The sequence below is a fragment of the Dasypus novemcinctus genome, chromosome 15, assembly GCF_030445035.2.
Source record: "Dasypus novemcinctus isolate mDasNov1 chromosome 15, mDasNov1.1.hap2, whole genome shotgun sequence".
Lineage (NCBI taxonomy): Eukaryota > Metazoa > Chordata > Mammalia > Cingulata > Dasypodidae > Dasypus > Dasypus novemcinctus.
This window is the reverse complement of record NC_080687.1, coordinates 22,446,039-22,463,949: the sequence shown is the minus strand read 5'-3', so window position 1 is coordinate 22,463,949 and position 17,911 is coordinate 22,446,039. Positions and strand designations below refer to the sequence as shown.

At 34.3% G+C, this 17,911-nt stretch overlaps 1 protein-coding gene across 6 annotated transcripts in view; it reads left to right on the top strand.

Moving 5' to 3' along the window:
• ARHGEF7 (Rho guanine nucleotide exchange factor 7) overlaps nt 1-17,614 on the top strand; it is a 242,324-nt gene extending 224,710 nt beyond the window's left edge. For 3 of the 6 annotated variants that reach the window (XM_004447005.5, XM_058276418.2, XM_058276419.2), the window contains 4 exons: nt 2,050-2,226; nt 10,601-10,700; nt 11,022-11,076; nt 14,733-17,614. In XM_004447005.5, the coding sequence (XP_004447062.1) occupies nt 2,050-2,226; nt 10,601-10,700; nt 11,022-11,076; nt 14,733-14,855 (455 nt within the window). In that variant the 3' untranslated portion in view covers nt 14,856-17,614. Of the gene's footprint in view, nt 1-2,049; nt 2,227-3,728; nt 5,269-10,600; nt 10,701-11,021; nt 11,077-14,732 lie in introns of those variants that run through there. The other 3 variants (XM_004447006.5, XM_023586948.3, XM_012522756.4) reach the window with 2 other exon arrangements.
• Nucleotides 17,615-17,911: the final 297 nt, after the last annotated feature.

The following is a 17,911-nucleotide window of genomic DNA, read 5'->3' as shown; positions in this document are numbered from 1 at the left end:
TATGCTGAATCTGTAGATTATCCAGAAACCTCTTCATGGCCAGTATTTTACCATATCCTGCCTATGACATTTAAGACATTTTACAAGCATCAACACTGTTCTCTTTTGCCTGCACTCTCTTTGTTTTAAATGCCTATTCATAGTAACTAGTTAGTAGAGTAGGGAAGCAATGGAAAGTTCTATGTAACCTATCAAAATATAGAATTAGTGTATATGTATATATAGTCAAGTACTTATTTATAAACATAGATTATTATGTCATAAGGTATTACAGGTTCATTTATTTGATAGGGATTGTGTTTAGATTTAGATTTTTTTAAATTAGTCATCCCATTTTCAATTACTTGAAACAAAATTTTAACCAGTAGTCTCAGAAAAACAAACTAGGTAACCTGGATGTTGACGTTTTACTGCAAGCTATGTTTTTTCGTAAGAGTCAGTGCCATGTAATATGCTTGTGGCTTTACTTTTTCTGGCTGCCTGAAAGGACCAGCCCATAATTTGTGCAGATTTTTTCTTACACATTGCCTATTACATATTTCCATCTCTCCTCAACAAGGAAAGCATTGGACAATACATTGATTTTAAAAAATTTTTATTTGCTATTATAGGCAAACAAGGCACTCTGGCCTCAGGATTATAATCATATATGGCCTTAAACCTAATATTAAGAAAAGATAGTGATAAGAGAAATTAATCCTTTTGCTGTATAGGTGATGCACTTAATCAAGACAATTTGGAAATGTATATCATAGTGAAAACAACTCTTTCCACATTAAGTGCTTACTAAAAAACAATTTTAGAAGAATGATTTATTTACCTAAAATTCACTTCTGTTTAGTATACATTTGGATACCAAAAAGACTTTATAAACCAGACATCTTTGGTGTTGATTTCTATCTCAAGGAAGTAATAACCATCATTGAATTTTGTGATTTAGTTTTAAGGAATCCCAAATAGACCATGTTTATTCTTGTTATGGTTTGGAAACAATTAATTTTGATCAAAAGAGGAACAGAGAAAGTATCAGTGGTTGTGATTTGCCATTAAAAATCATAACAGGAGTCCTCTTATTTCTTATTTAGTTATGTACTTAGAGGACCCTCCACCTTCTTACCCCTTTCCAGTTCTCCTTGTGTTTCAATCACGGTTGCTTGGCCAGTTTCATTGGTATAGTTGCCAACCACTCATGGGGTTATTTCTGTTCTACCATTTTGCATCCACCTCCTTCTGTTGTCCTCCTTTAAATGGTGGCATTAAAGGTCACACTTCTCTTTTCTGACAGTAAAAGGTTGCTAGCATCAAGGTTGCTAACATTGTTAACAGATATGGCTGACCTCTGGTGAGCACTGTTAAGGAGATCTACTATATTCAATAGATAGTGGAATGAGGGAGGTGGGCAAAACTAGAGGGAGGTGGACCCTATATAATTCCCTTCTCCACTCTGAGATTTTTTCAGTAGTTATATATAAATAAGGTAAGTTTTGACCCCCATCACTAAGATGACTTCTGGTGATTTAGTCTTGACAGAAAGAGCAGGAGAAGTAGGCAAAAATCCTTTGAAACTATTTGGCCTATAATATATCAACTTAAAAGAAAAGGAAATAATTTTTAGTTAACCACATAAATGATTCCGTTTACAAATAATGTCCTAAATGAGACTATTTATTGTATAATGTGTAATTGAATTGGTTCATTGTCAGGTGTCAGAGCTGGGCTGAATTTATAAAGATTTCTTAAGTAACGGCTTTATAGCAGTAACTTAATAGGAGCAACTTGAAAACAATATCATGATTTAGGTTTATTTAATAATGATTGATAGAGTTTTATTCTAAGGGTTGTGCTAAGTTCATTATTAAAATCCAGCCATAAATAAGGATAAACATTGATGGCATTTTTTTTAACAATATTTTCTTTTTTCCTTCTCTTCCCATCACCTTTTGCTTTTGTTTTCATGTTTTTTGGTTGTGGCTATTCCTGTTCGTTCTCCTCTTCATCCCACCTTTGCCTATCCACACCTGTCATTTCATTTCACCCATACATCCTTAGCATGGCAAGGCACTGACCTGATGCATAATCACGTCTTGGCTGATGATGACCAATCAAGTCTAGACTCCTTGGGTCGTCGCAGTAGCCTTTCTCGTTTGGAGCCTTCAGACCTCTCAGAAGACTCTGACTATGACAGTATATGGACAGCCCATAGTTACAGAATGGGTTCTACATCTCGTAAGAGCTGTTGCTCATATATCTCTCACCAGAACTAATGCACTTCTGAGCTTTTCTTAACAAATGCTTGTTGTATCACAGCCTGCTTTTCTTAGATGTTTCTTGCTGTTCCTTGTCTCTTTTAATGTGATATTTTAACAACTTTTGAGAGCATTTCTGGTATTTTCCATTGTACCTTGTGGAGACTTGATTGCCAATTTTAGTATACATTCAAATTACTGACTATTGAAGGGAGATGGTATATTCACATAAGCCTATAACTGAGCAGTTCTTTTTTTTAATGGATAGTTGTTGATGATTTATAGCTCCAAATGGTTTGGTTTTGTATTCTCAGTGTAGCAACTGTTTCATTTCTTTTTTGGATACAGCTGTATGAACACTTTTATATTTTATATTGAAACCATACAGGTTTGTGATCTAAGTGCCAGCAATATGAAAGAGACTTTAGCCTTATAGTAATTTAAATTTTTAATGTATAATCACTCATCAAAGTAGTTGTGGAGAGATAAGAAGAAATAAATATGCAACGAAAGTACTGTGAATTCAATTCAGATAACTCTTTCTGAGGAACCTGTAAGAGATTTGGTATCCATGAAGAATGATCTGTTTATATTGCCAGCATGGGTTCTTTGCCTTGGCAGATGTAAAGAAGAGTCTGCTTCGTGTATTTTAAGGGTTGTCTTCACCATACACAACTCTGTGCCCTTCAGTATACTCTCTTTATGGCAGTCTCCTTGTTTCCCATCTTGGCCATGATATTGGGAGTTCTCTCCAAAAGCAAACTTTGCTGTCAGCGTTCAGATATTAGCTTTGATCATCACACCAAGCTTTATTTAACTGGATTAATTTTATTATATGGTACTTAGCCAACTTATACCACTCTATTAAAGGTTTAAAATTCAAAATCTGAAGCATTCTGCTTCTGAAATTGTAGATTAGACTGAGTTCAGACAGGCATTTGGTATACTTAAAAAATCAAATGCTTTGGCTTTAGTCATAGCTTGGCTACACTCCTGACATTCATATTTAAGCTGTCTGTGATAGCCATGAACCTATTATTTGTTTTCAGCAACTAGCTGCAGTGAAACTCCATCTACAGCAACCCCTGTAGTGTATAATCCTAATTTTTTTGTTATAATGGGATGTCTAAGTCCATTGAAGAAGACTTACTGGGTTGCCATGTAACTCCCCTATAAGGAAATCTTATATTTGGGGTGGACTTCCCCACTTTTGGGGATTTGTTGTAAGGAGATTTCACTGGCCTCACTCAGACTAATTTTTGCTTCCAAAAAAAAAACTGAATGTAATGTGTTCCATTCAATTGTAGCATTCAAATCACATCTGATCATTACTAGAGGGAAAAAATTGTGTTCTCTTCAAACTTATGATGTACTTAGTGTTAAAATGGAACCTTAAGATTATGTTGTAAGTATTCGTTGAAATTAGTTTCTGAAAACAAGATGCCAAAATAAATTGGGAATAACATTTTTTCCTTTCTTTAGGATGGCTGTAATCCCAGGTGGCTGTGATATCTTTCTTCTTCCACCACTCTACTCTTTCACCAAATTCATGTATTCAGTGTTTTGATTTTTTGTTTACTCAGTGATTACTCTGATTCGATATGTGATTGTTTCCTGGAAATTGGATTCTGAGGTGCTAGTGAACAAGCTCAGAGGTGCTAGTGAACTTCAACCATTGACATAATTTTTAGGAAGTCATACAGCTTTATTACTATATAATATGAGTTGATTGCACAGGAGTCGTTCTTACTGAGGTCATTAAGAAAACTGGTAATTTCAAATATTTGTCCATCTGTTCCCAGGTAGCTTCTGAACTACTTACATCATCTGGAGAGTTCATATATTTTTAATATCAATTAGTGTGTAAATAAGAAAGTTGAGGAGCAATCTTTTAAAATTAGTCAGAGCCCAGTATTAATCCACAGTATAAGTGAGGTTTATGTATATTCAGCAAAATGGCAAATAGAATTTTTGGAGAAATATGATAACTGCAAAATTTATATACTTACTATCATGCAGCAAACTTAGAAGCAATTTACTTTTGTTTTATATTACATAGAATAGTCGTTTTTTTCTGATATTAATAGAATATATTTTTGTTTGCTTTGAGTGAGACTGTAATAATTAGTGCATTGGTTTAAATGCCTTTGCCATGCCTTAGTAAACTTGGGTTGCATATGTCATGTGCGATATATACCAGAATATTGAAATGAAGTTGCTGCACTTGAACTTTTCTTTAACCAAATATCATTTGGGTTATTTTGATTAGACATTATAATTGATACTCTATACACCAAAGTTTGACAACTTACCACCTTTCATTTTTGTACTAGTTAAAACCATTATGATGGTGATTTTCTTTTATACAAAGATCACTGCAGTATAATAATCTGGCTTTTTGTTTTGAATGTCTGACACCATTAGCTTTTGTAACCTGGTTAGAAGTGTTAGTGCCACAGGCCTAAAAAAAAAAAAGTTCCAGTGTGGCAAAGGTGATATGACGTCCAAAGGGTCAGTGTTTCTATTTTTGTGGAACTTTAGTCATGCTGATAATAGTATCTTATGTTTATGCAATTTTGTAATATATATGTGTACAGTTAGTATTATAATGAAAGGATGAAGAATCTGAATTAGAAGGTAGGTTTAAGCCATTATCAAGCTCTTTGCAAATGGCTTAAATGGTGTTCCCATTGAATCAGTACTTGCCATAAGTATTTAATAAGCTATATCATTTGTGTGTTTTGCATAAAATTGCCAAAACACAGTAATGTGTATATAGTGGTATCAGACCTTGGGGAAAAAAAATCTATATATTGTGTTTTTTTATCTGTGAATGGGAAAAGCCATTTTTAGTAGGTGACTGCCATTTGAAAAAATCAATTGGATGTATATCTGAATGTTACATTGTATTGTACAGTATATGCATATTATTGTTTGTGGTTGCATATGGCAATGAAGTGTTTGTTTTATAAAAAAAAAAGACATCTGTTATGTACAGTTGAAATAAATTTTGCATTTGCTAGCCTGTGGCTTTTAATATTTGTTATATGGGGGGAGGGAGGAAGAGCATAGTTTGCAGTTTGATATTATTTGGCTGTTCTCCTTAAGGTAGCGTTTTACACAGGAAAGCCAGGTGGTAGAACATTTTCTGTCCACCTTGAGAGAAAGATTGCACTTTCTTAGGATTAAATATTTTCTGGGCAATAAAAGGTTACTCTTTGTACATCTTTTTTTTCATCTGTTTCCCTCTTTCTAATACAATTTTAAAATAATGTTTAGTCACTGGAAGATTTGTCTTCAGGCCTTTTCAATTTTTGTGGATAAATGGAAAAAGGCACAACTTTTAAAGATTTTTATTTAGAATAAGGTTAGTTTTTAATTTTTGTTTCTATGAAATTCATGCCCAGCTGACTAGGGAAAGAACAATGAAGGAAAAGAAATACATTTACCAAGTACAGGATTAGGTGCTTTTAATGACTCAAAATAGAGAAAACACATGATAAACAATTTTCTAAAAATAGTATTTATGTTTTCTTTCCTTAACAAAAAAAAAAATTCTAATCTTATCATAGCCATAAATAACAAAATGACCTAGCTGACTTTTAAATTTTAGATTTTAAGTGTAGAATTTTGCTCCAGTTTGTAAGTTATTTCAATGTATAGGTGGTTGCAGATTTTATATTACTAATTGAAGTCTATATGAGTTTTTCCACAAATATACTAGACCCTTGGCCAAATAGATAGATATTCTTTTCTAAGGAACTTAAAATGTTTATGACTTCTGGTGCACGCAAACTCACATACGCATGAATACACAGTCGTACACATACCCTGAGCTTGACCCAGTCAGACGAAGTTATTTCTGAAGCAGTTCATTTTATGTAGTCAAAAAAGGCCCTATCTATGGTGTTCTTAAAACAAAGATGGCCATAGTGGAGTGGGACTTTGGAGCCTAGAGTGTTGACCCTAACTTGCTGCCTGTGTACTTCATCTTCTCTCTGAGACTATTCCTGGCTATAAAATGGAAATGTTGGATTAGATCTGTGTTTCTCAAACAGTTCTCTGGGGATCTGTGAATTTTAGTCAGGGGAGAGTTCTAAGACATCTAAAAATTTTAAATATTGTGTTCACATTAATATAAATGTGTTTTCAGGATCCCCACCTTATGAGTGTTGCCCCTGCCCGCACTTGTGTCTACAACTACCTTGGCACCAGAGTGATAATTGATAATGGTAGTATTGAAGTTTCACTGCAGTTTCTCAGTGGGAGTTTATGGGTGGTGCCAAGAATCTGCAGGCATATTCTTGGAATCTTCACATTTGAGAAATGCTGGATTGGTGCTAAATACAAATTACCATTTCATTAATTTCATGTTTTTCCTATTCCCATCCCCATACTGCAAACAAAACAAAAAAAACAACCAATTGTGTATATGTATTTATAGACACCAAGGTTACAGGCTAGTCTAGCAGTACTCAACTGTTGTCCAGAAAACCACAAGATATGAATGATGTGGGAGGAAGAGAAAAAGGGAAAAATAAGTTTCAGCACTCAAATGAGTTTAGGAAATGCTAAGTTAATCAGTTATTTTAACCACAAACCTTATAAAAGACTAATAGGCTAAATGTATGCTATAAGTCTTTTTTATATAAAAGTATATGGCCTTTTCTGAAATTATTTTTTATAGAAGCCTTGATATCAGATGGAAACACAAAACTTTGTGTTTTATGCAATTTGGGAAACACAGATCTTGACTGTGTTAGAAACATTATGAACTGTTTGCATGTGTCTGAGTCCATATTAGATAATTTTAAAATAAAGAGATACAACATTCTCTGGTAGTTCTGTTGTTAAGTTGTTTTTCAAACCTAGGTAATTCAGAAAAAAAACATGCTATATTACGATGACCTCTAAAAATACTTGTATAATCTTTGAGATACTTGTTAAATCTGTGTGCTTTCCAAAAGTTGTTCTCAGAGAACTAGCCAACTTATTTGTAAACCTAGCTGGAAAATATTCCTTTATTATTTTCTTAAAAGGCTATACATTTTTTAAGTCACTTTAGAAAAATATTTTATATTAAAGCTAGGCAGATTATTAGCATTACATGGATTTTTATGCAGGCTAATACATAATTTTCATTTAAAAGCCTCCCAACTAACCATGAGATCCACAAATGGTATTTTTAACATTGGCACATTTAAGGATTCAGGCAGTTAGTACATTCTGTCTATGGTATTCTCCAATTTACGTTTTATAATATATTAAATCATTCTTGTGCACTTTATTTGCAGAAATAAAAACTATGCCATGCATATGTAACTGCTGACCAGTTATTACAGGTTTTAATTCCTCTAATTATGGTACATAGTGGAATTTAAGGCTTTTATATTTATGAATTCATTCCGTACAAGATATTTATAAAATATAATTTTTAAATTAATCCTAAGAACAGTTATGTGTAGTGGTGGTTAGTTTTGTTACTCTATTTTACAAGCAATGAAATGGAAACTCTGGTTAAGTGATATCCCTAAGTTTACTTAAAAAACTCACCGCAGAAGGCATTTAAAATGCACAGCACCCAGCCTGGTGATGCTTCTTTTGGTCACAAAACTTCTGTAAAATAGTCAAAGCATTTCTGACCTTTTTTTAAATCCCAAAATGGATATCCTTTGTGATTTTATTTCATATTTCATATGAAAACTTTAATGCTGAAAACAACATAAACAGGTTGTCTAGGAAGCTCAAAGATACAAACATAATTGAAAAGAAATACATGGAATTTATTTCCCTGAAGTGCATTTGCACAAAAACCTTTTTCAACCTGTTCTCATTAATTAATCCGTTTGAAGAAATATTACATGGTAAATTGAATGTGACAGAACTACAACCAATACCCTTTTAAAATTTGAGTACGGCACAGTCATCTATTTGAATTCAAAGTAATACAACTGGGTACTTTATAACAGTGAAAAAACTTAAAGAGTCCACTATATTGTTCAACAGTATCAGTTTGCTTTTCTTCACAGGAAAAATTAACTGCATCCATTTATTTTCTACACATGTGGTATAGAAATGTGAATCTTTACAAATCTTTTTGTATATTTTTCTGAGTAACATTTGCATTTGTATTAGAAGCATAGAGTTTCCCTCAGCCTACGGAACTCGTACCCTAACACTATCTATGTGCTTTCTCTATATTTTGTTTCATTTATCAGTTTCCTTCAAAAGCATTATTTCCCATGTGGTCTAGATGTTCAAGTAGCATTCGCCATTCCCCACCCAGTAAAGGTTTAATGCCACTAACAGCCAACAGTACCCTGTGATCTCTTGGAGCCCTTAGGGAACTGGTATAGGCAGTACTCTATGCCAGGCTTCCATCATTCAGAAGTTGCTTTTCTGACCTTGTTTTCTAGATCCTGTCAGATTTCTGAGGAGGCAGATTATTGTCAGTATAACACTGTTTTTAAAAATACATTCCTTTCTGTAACTATATCTTCAAGTATGTTATATTCAGTCTGGAAAATAATTCCCTGGCTATGCAGTGTTGTATGAATAAAGCAATACTTCCCTCTCCCTGACAAATCTTTTGATAAAGTATTTATTATAGTTTAGTGTGAGAGTTTTGTGGGTTTTTTGTTGTTTTTGTTTTACACTAAAACACTGGTGGAAGGGTCTTCATCGAAATGGTATTTAACAAATATATTTGTATTTATTTATATGCATTTATAAATATTCTAGAATATACCAGCTCATTACAACTTTTGACAAAATTCTAAATACTACATTTGATCATAATACTAAAATTCTTAATACCTATAAAAGTCCTTTATTGGTAAATATATATAGTATATACAGCTTTATGGTTGTACTGTGTAACATAGAATTATACTTACCAAGAGTTTAATTTTATCTTTTTATACTTGAGATAATAAGCGAGGGAGAAGAGCATCTTAATTTTTTTAGATTTTGATATTATGATTTTACAACATTATTGTATTTGATACCCATAGCAGTCTTTGAGACAGGTGGTAGAGCCAATGTTACCATCCCCCGTTTGCAGATGTGGAAATGGCAACATAAGGAGATTGTGATTTGCCCAAGGTCACATGGCCAATAAGCTCAAATGTTTTTCCCTTTAGCATACTGCCTTGGAAATGATAAAAGATAATCTTTGAATGTCAGTCGCATTTTATGAAACCCATTTTCATCAAGCTTTGACTTTAATTGTTCATCTTATTCCATTCAGAGGAATATAGTCTTAAAAAAGAACACCGGTAAAACTATTCTTTAAAATCATATCTTTAAAACATTTGTATTATACTGAATTTTCCCATGATAGTGGGGATATTCAGTGAGTGCCTTTCTTATAAGTTGATGAACTTTTAGAAAGACAAACCAGAAAAAGGAAAAATCCAGCAAGTTGAACCTCCATTTCCATAAATAATTAGCATATCTCAAAAATAAATGTATTTTTAAAAATGGGTGAATGGGTAATTTATCACAACAGTCCCACTTTTGCACGAGTTTGTGCTCTGTGGAAGATGATATCATTCTTCAAATTTGCATCTGATGCGGTTTTTCAAAAATATGTGTTGTGTAATCATCAAGAAAATATTTTTTCTTCTGTGTATCCTTAAATAAGATTTGATTCTCTTTCCCCTCACCCTTTAAAATAAATTTGGACCAACCGATTAATTTCTGAAGTACACATTGTGTAACAAATACTTACAGAGATGCTTTTCTATGCAAGATATTGTGCTAGGTATTGGTTAAATGGGTTAAGCTCTTTTGACATTGTAAATTATTTACTTGTTTTCATTTGGAAAAATATTTTTATTCCAGGGAATGTAGAATAAAGTTTTCATAAAGAACAAAAATTTAAATTTTACTATTAACAATGTACCATAATATTTTTATTTTTACTTTTAAATATCACTATAGACGTAAATGTTTTGTCAGTTTGTTAATTTGTAAACACTCAGTATTTATGGTCTGCATGCTCTGATGTGTTTTTCTACAATACCTGAAATAACATCAAATTTGGTTGAATATTCAGGGCAATATGGTCAGAAGCATTAACCTATTACCTTTTTAAAAATTTCAGATTCAGAAATCAAAGTTTAATAAATTGCAAAAAGACTGTGTCTATCCTAATGCTTTAAAGACTTTGGGTTTGGTAGGATAGAGAAAATTGGTAAAAGATCCCTTACTTAGTTTGCCTTGATGAAAAATTTATTTTTTAATGCACAGTCCCTGGAATTTAATATATAAGTAAGTGTTGTATAGTCAAGTTCTTTTTCTTATTACTGTCATGTTATTTATCTGCAGTTTTTCTTTTTTAATGATCCTAGGTTCACGCAAAGATTCTGCCCCACAAGTTTTGCTTCCAGAAGAAGAGAAAATTATAGTAGAAGAAACTAAAAGTAATGGTCAGACAGTGATAGAGGAAAAGTAAGATGTCTTCCAATATTTTAAAGCCAGCATGCAGCCTTTACAAGGGTGTAGCACTGAAGCCAGAAAATTCCATGAGGTCTAGGGTATGGCTTCAGAAACTTTTTTTTTTCCTAAATTGGAGTTAACTTTCTAAAGTTTAAGCTCTCATACACAGAAATTGGTTGTTTTAAAGCATACAAATTCAAATATATTAAATAAGACAGAGCATCATTATTTCATTTAGTGTTGTAGCATTAGTCTTTCTCTTGATGAAGAATTTCAACATATCCTCTTCATTCCTTGTCCTTATTTATGTGTTTATTCTATTTCCTATTTCAGGAGTCTTGTTGATACCGTATATGCACTAAAGGATGAAGTCCAGGAATTAAGACAAGTGAGTCTTAATCAGTTTTTTAATCTTTCTTTTTTAAGTGGGGGTAAAAAACAAAAGACAATTAAAAATGAAGCTGATTATACATACACAACAGAACACTAAAAGGAGATCATGTCTTTAAAAATTACAGACTGTAAAACAGTTGGTCTTCTGTAAGTCTGATAGACGAAAAAATGAATTTTTAAAGTGACTTGTTTAAACTCTTTGTTTTAACTATACGGTTTTTAATATCTTTATCCATTTCATATTCTTTTGGAATAATAATTTAAAATATCAAATTCATTTGAGTTAAACATTCAGTTACTGGTGTGACTAATGCATAGTCTTTGTTCTTTTTTTTTTTTTTATTTCTCTCCCCTTCCCCCCACCCCCATTGTCTGCTCTCTTGTGTCCATTCACTGTGTGTTCTTCTGTGTCTGCTTGCATTCTTGGCGGCACAGGGAATTTGTGTCTCTTTTTTTGTTGCTGCATCAGCTGTCCGTATGTGCGGTGCCACTCCTGCGTGGGCTGCGCTTTCCTTGTGTGGGGTGGCTCTCCTTGGGTGTGGGACACCCCTACGGGGGAACACCCCTGCATGGCATGGCACTTCTTGCACACAGCAGCACTACACGTGGGCCAGCTTACCACACTGGCCGGGAGGCCCTGGGTTTGAACCCTGGACCTCCTATATGATAGGCGGACACTCTGTCAGTTGAGCCACATCCACTTCCCTAGTCCTTGTTCTTGAGAAACCAAATCAACAAGTAACTAAACTTGGTTAGTTATTTATTTAATAGAAGTATGTACAAGGGGCTTTGGTCGTCGATAAGGGACCTATTAGTCTTGCCTGACAAGTTGAGGGAAGGTTTTAGAGAAGAGGTGGCATGGAAGCTGGTTTTGCCAAATAGTATGAGATGCAAGCAAAGGAGAAGGATAAGAATAATGTGGTGTTGTAACTGCAGGGTAGAAATGATGAACGGGTTGAACATGCAGCCTAGAGGTGCAGCTACGGTAGAAATCTAGACATGCTTTCACAGCTTCAGTTGCTCAGCCATTCCTAGAAATGTCCACAGCAACTCCTTGCATGCTTCAGCACAGTGCGTGGGCCAGCTTCACACTGGTCAAGGAGGTCCTGGGTTTGAACCATGGACCTCCCATGTGGTAGGTGGACGCTCTATCGATTGAGCCAAATCTGCTTCCCTATCCTTTAACTTTTGAGCTTCATAAATTTGGATTAGCAGAGCACCATTTGAAAGAACATTGCATTATTAGAAATTTGTTTGCTTCTGAGTTCTTGATAGTTTTAATTTTATAGACATTGTGGTTGAATATTATGATTTACAGCACTGATTATGATCATGAACTGGCCCCTGGCTGTCCCTCTGGTCTTATTTCCTACCACTCTCTGCCTGCCTTGTTCATCATGCTCCGGGTACACCTGGCCTCTTTGCTATTTTCTGAACATACCATGAAAGCTCCCAGCATCCAACCTTTGCATTTGTGCATTCTTCTGCCTAGACTGCTTTCTCCCCTGCTATTTATTTACGTGGCTTACTTCTTCACTTTATTGAGGTCTCTGCTGCTCAATTTTACCTCTTTGAGGCTTTTCCATACCCTGCCTCTATCAGTGTCTATCCCTTTATTCTGCTTTATTGTTTTCTTGTCAATTCCCATCATCAACTAACATTACAGTATATATACAGTCTGAATTCTCCTCTTTAATATAAACTACTTGAGGATAGAGACCTTTGCCTATTTTGTTTAGTGTACTACCTGGCACACAGTATATGTCAAATAAAGGTGTAAGTAAAATAAAATTAAATTAAATTTTTAAAAAGCTGAGCAATTAAAAATTCTGGGTATACCAAGAAGGAGCTAAACTTCTCCAATACAAATACAGCAATAAGAAATAAACACAACAATACAAGGACTCTGTCTGGGTCTTTTGTACAATGTAGAATCCAGTCGTTTCTGCATGTGTAAAACATATGCATACATGTTATCTTAGAGAACACATTCCGTTGCTAAAGAAGAAGCATGAACAGGGAAGCCTATCAGATGAGAAGAGATAAATACTGAGGAGTTGCTGTGGACATTTCTAGGAATGGCTGAACAACTGAAGCTGTGAAAGCATGTCTAGATTTCTACCGTAGCAGCACCTCTAGGCTGCATGTTCAACCCGTTCATCATTTCTACCCTGCAGTTACAACACCACATTATTCTTATCCTTCTCCTTTGCTTGCATCTCATACTATTTGGCAAAACCAGCTTCCATGCCACCTCTTCTCTAAAACTTTCCCTCAACTTGTCAGGCAAGACTAATAGCTCCCTTATCGATGACCAAAGCCCCTTGTACATACTTCTATTAAATAAATAACTAACCAAGTTTAGTTACTTGTTGATTTGGTTTCTCAAGAACAAGGACTAGGGAAGTGGATGTGGCTCAACTGACAGAGCGTCCGCCTATCATATAGGAGGTCCAGGGTTCAAACCCAGGGCCTCCCGGCCAGTGTGGTAAGCTGGCCCACGTGTAGTGCTGCTGTGTGCAAGAAGTGCCATGCCATGCAGGGGTGTTCCCCCGTAGGGGTGTCCCACGCCCAAGGAGAACCGCCCATGCAAAAAAAGCGCAGTCTGCCCAGGAGTGGCACCACACACACGGAGAGCTGACGCAGCAAGATGACACAACAAAAAGAGACACAGATTCCCATGCCGCTGACAAGAATAGAAGTAGACAAAGAGAGCAGACAACTGGGGGGGGGGGGGGGAGGGGGGCGAAGGGCAGAGGAAAAAAAAAGTTAAAGGATAAATTAAAACATACATTTCTATAAATCATTCTTTATAAGTTTTCTGTGTTTTACAGTTTCACAGTCTCATGACATTTTCTCATAAAAATTATTCATGGATACCATACTCAAGTGTATAGATAGTGAGAAAATCAAGATGGCTTATTATGTATAGCTGAGTATAAATTTTGGAATTATCACTTTTAACTGATATCTCTGATTTATATTTAGCATTGTAATTATTAATTTGCAGTGCCTATATGAGCAGTGTGCTCAGTTTGCTTCATGTCTATGCAGACATTAGTAAACCTCATAGAGTCTGATTCACCCAAATTCCCCTGCAGGACTCTTAACTGAGCGGATTCTGGCTTCCTTTCCTTTAAATTTAACAGATAAACTTGTACCTTCAAACATTGTTAAATTATAGTTCCCTCATATCCACATCTAATACCATATTCAGGGAAGTAGAAGAAATTTTTATTTTAGTAATGAATGGCCACTTCATTGTCCTTTGCTCAGAGATTTTTCATCTAGGAAGAAGGTTTTGCTGATCATTCATTCATTCATTTATTTTTATTATATTTCCTTTCCTTAATAAACTCCATAACACATCTATGATTTATTTTGGTTCCCAAACAACTATATATTAAAGAGCAGTGACTTTTCTATTTAAACATTCAGGCCTTATAGAAACAAGCAATGATATAAACTCCTTTGGCCTGTTGAATACATCTGTGACATCACATCACACAGGCAGAATCCATACCAGAATTTCATTAAGTGAGGCTTTGTAATTATATTTTGAAAAAGTGAGGCCGCAGCAATGTATATTTTGGGAAAGGAAAGTTCTCTTTAATGCTGAAGATAACATATTGTGGTCTGCTTGATTTACAGGATAACAAAAAGATGAAGAAATCTCTAGAGGAAGAACAGAGAGCCCGCAAAGACCTAGAAAAGCTTGTGAGGAAAGTTTTAAAGAATATGAATGATCCTGCTTGGGATGAGACCAATCTATAAAGAATGTCCTTAGTTCTTTCTATTGAAGTACCAGTTATGAGACCAAGCTGGGAAGCCTTCTGACCCAAGTCAGTGTTACACTCAGAGGACTGCAAAGCAGGGCTGTACTGAATGAAAAAGTTGTCTTGCTTTCTGTATATAGAAAAGATGGAATTTATCATGTGACTAGAAACGATTAAACCATTACTGAAGAATCCAAACATGAGGTAAAGAGACTGAGGATCCTGAATTGCATTAATTTTACTCTTTTAACATCTAAAGTACCTCATTTTGCAATAAGTACAGTGACTGACTAAAAGTCATTGTTTTTTCAGACTTTTAATTGAATATATAAATATTATAAATACATATTTCTTGTAAATATTCAATTTTGAATGCATAACCATGGTTGCTGTATGTGGGCTAATACCCATGCTATAATTTCCTTTCTGCTAATCTTTCTGGTCATGTGAGTTAGGGTTATCTTCATGCTGTCATGTGAAGTAGAGGTGTTGAAGGTACCTAGATACTTTTGGTAGATGATTGATTTGTTCTAAACCACCATAGTCTCCAAAGTGCTATAAAAATACTTCCCATTTCAGTATACTTAAAGAACTTAACCTTATTTATATCAGCACAGATACTTTAATACCATTTGAAAGTCTTCTCTTAAAACAGTATTATAATTGCAAACATGCAGTGGTTCTGGGTGCAGCACTCTTGGTTGAACAAGTGAAGAATCTGAGTCTAGGGCATTTATTTGAGGGAATAACATATACTACCATGGGCCCAAGTAAAGAAGTATGCTCTTGTCTGCTTTGTCTAAATACTGTGATTGTCAGAATTTATTCACTGCATTTTGGGAGATCACACAGACTTACAGGCTAGTTTAATAACTTGGCAAAGTACACAGTTTTATCCTCCTTCCAAAAGAGAAATCTTAACTAGAAACTGTAAATAAACTGTACTATTTATTTTATATCACTGCAGCCAGTGAAAACAAATTGAGATAATACTGTGAGCTAACATTGATAAATAGGTTTCTTTGTCATTTTTAACTCTGAGATCTATTTTACAATCAGGGTACAGCAAACATTACTTCAGTGCTCATTGGGAAAAAATAAATTTTTCCCTCTTTCAGCAAGACTAAAGCAATATACATTTTAACTTTAACCTAAGTAATGACAAAGTATAAATGTGAAAGCAGTTTTCCCAACTATAAAAATGGCAAACCAGATAGAGGAAGGATAGTCCGCCCTTACACTGGCTTTGCTGACTCTCTGGGAGTCCCAGCCTGGCTTTAGAAAGTCCTCAGTTCCTAGAGAAGATGGAAGCATAGAAGTCCAGCTCTTTTCCTTCTACTTCAGAAATAGAATAACTGTGATCACAGGAACTTTGTTTCTCATTTAACACAAATCATTTCCCCTTTCTTCTGAAGAAGCGAGAAACTTTTTCATAGAATAAGTGTTATATCTGTTAAAAAAAAAAACTGAAATTGCAGTACCATGCATTAGAGACATCTCAGAAAAATTCATTTGGCATCAGATGTGAATTTTTGTGATTTGCAATCCATTGGTAAAGTTATCCTTGAATTCCATGTTGAACTGGGCAACTTTGAAATGAAAATAGTTTGTTTTCTGGTTGTTTTTATTAATAGTTCTTCTTCAACTTCATTGCTAATTACAATTTCTGGCACTAATTTTTAAATGGAGTGGGTGATTGCCTATATGAGCCCCATGCCCATCTTCTTGCTTAGAAACTTTGTGCACAGTGTCTCTTTGAGGCAGAACTATTGTCCCTACTGATGCTTTAAAAAACAGATCTTTTAATTAGAATCACCAACTTCCTGTACTTAGCTGTTTTGTTTTGTTTTGTTTTACATAAGCTCTACTTTGGCAAATAGATTTTTTTGGTTATACATAAGACTTAACAGTGGAAAACAACTAAATTGAAGTTTGCAATCATAAGCAAATTTTAACTCAGGAACAACTTCAATCATCTGATCTCTCCATCACTTTGTAAAAAGGTGACTTTTTTGCTGTGTGGCTCTGCTGAAAGACTTAAATATATGTCCTCTTTGACAAATAATGTTGCTGTCAGCATACGCCAGGATGGATCTCTTACAGAACATGCCTTAATTAATAGATTGAAGTATTTAATGAGAATACCTGCATTTTTTATGTCCCATCCCCTTTGAATAGAGGATGGCCATTGAGATACTTGTGTTAATGCATTGCCTTTTCTTTTGTGGATCCAATATTTTATTAGGCTTTTAGGGAGCAGAGGAAATGCATCTTAGAGCAATTTTTTTAAAAATTTGCCCTATTGTATATAAACTGTATACATTTCACTGTGTGACCTTCTGAGGGGTTGGGAATTTGATAAAAATTTTAAAAGGGGCACTGTCTATTTAACCTTCAAAAGGGTTGCTTCTTTGCTCTCACCTTTTATGGATGAGAAGATGAAGCCATTTCTTATCCTATAGCACTTTCAGTTCTAAACTATGTTGAAATGTAGCATCTGAAATTCTTTTCATTGTACTTCATGATGTATGTACTTCTGTACAATACATCATGACATCCTGGACATTAAATAATTCCTTTTGTTTGTATAGACTTTCTTAATGCCAATCATTTCTTTAGGAAATCTAGAATATCCATTTACAATAACTGTGGAAAACTTTTAATTTAACTGTCACAGATAATGTCCTGGTATTGACTACTACAATGTTTATGCTACATTGTTGTAATTATATTAAACTGATTATTTTTCTTATATTACATAATATGTTACTTTATCTTCTGTGACGTGTTTGTTATATGTGAGCTTTACATTTTCTTTTGACTTTTTTTGATTTTTAGGTTCTGGTGTGAGTTTTTGATGCTAGAAATTACAACATTTGTCTTTAAAATCTACAGTTTGAGAATATTTGAAGATAAATAAGATCAGAGGAGAATTGAAAGTTTTAGGAAAGGAAGCTGAAGTAAAAAAGTTTATACTCTTAGATACACTCTCCACTTCTTTCACCATACTTAAAACAGTAACTTTCATATTGAAAGATGCTCAGTATCCATTTT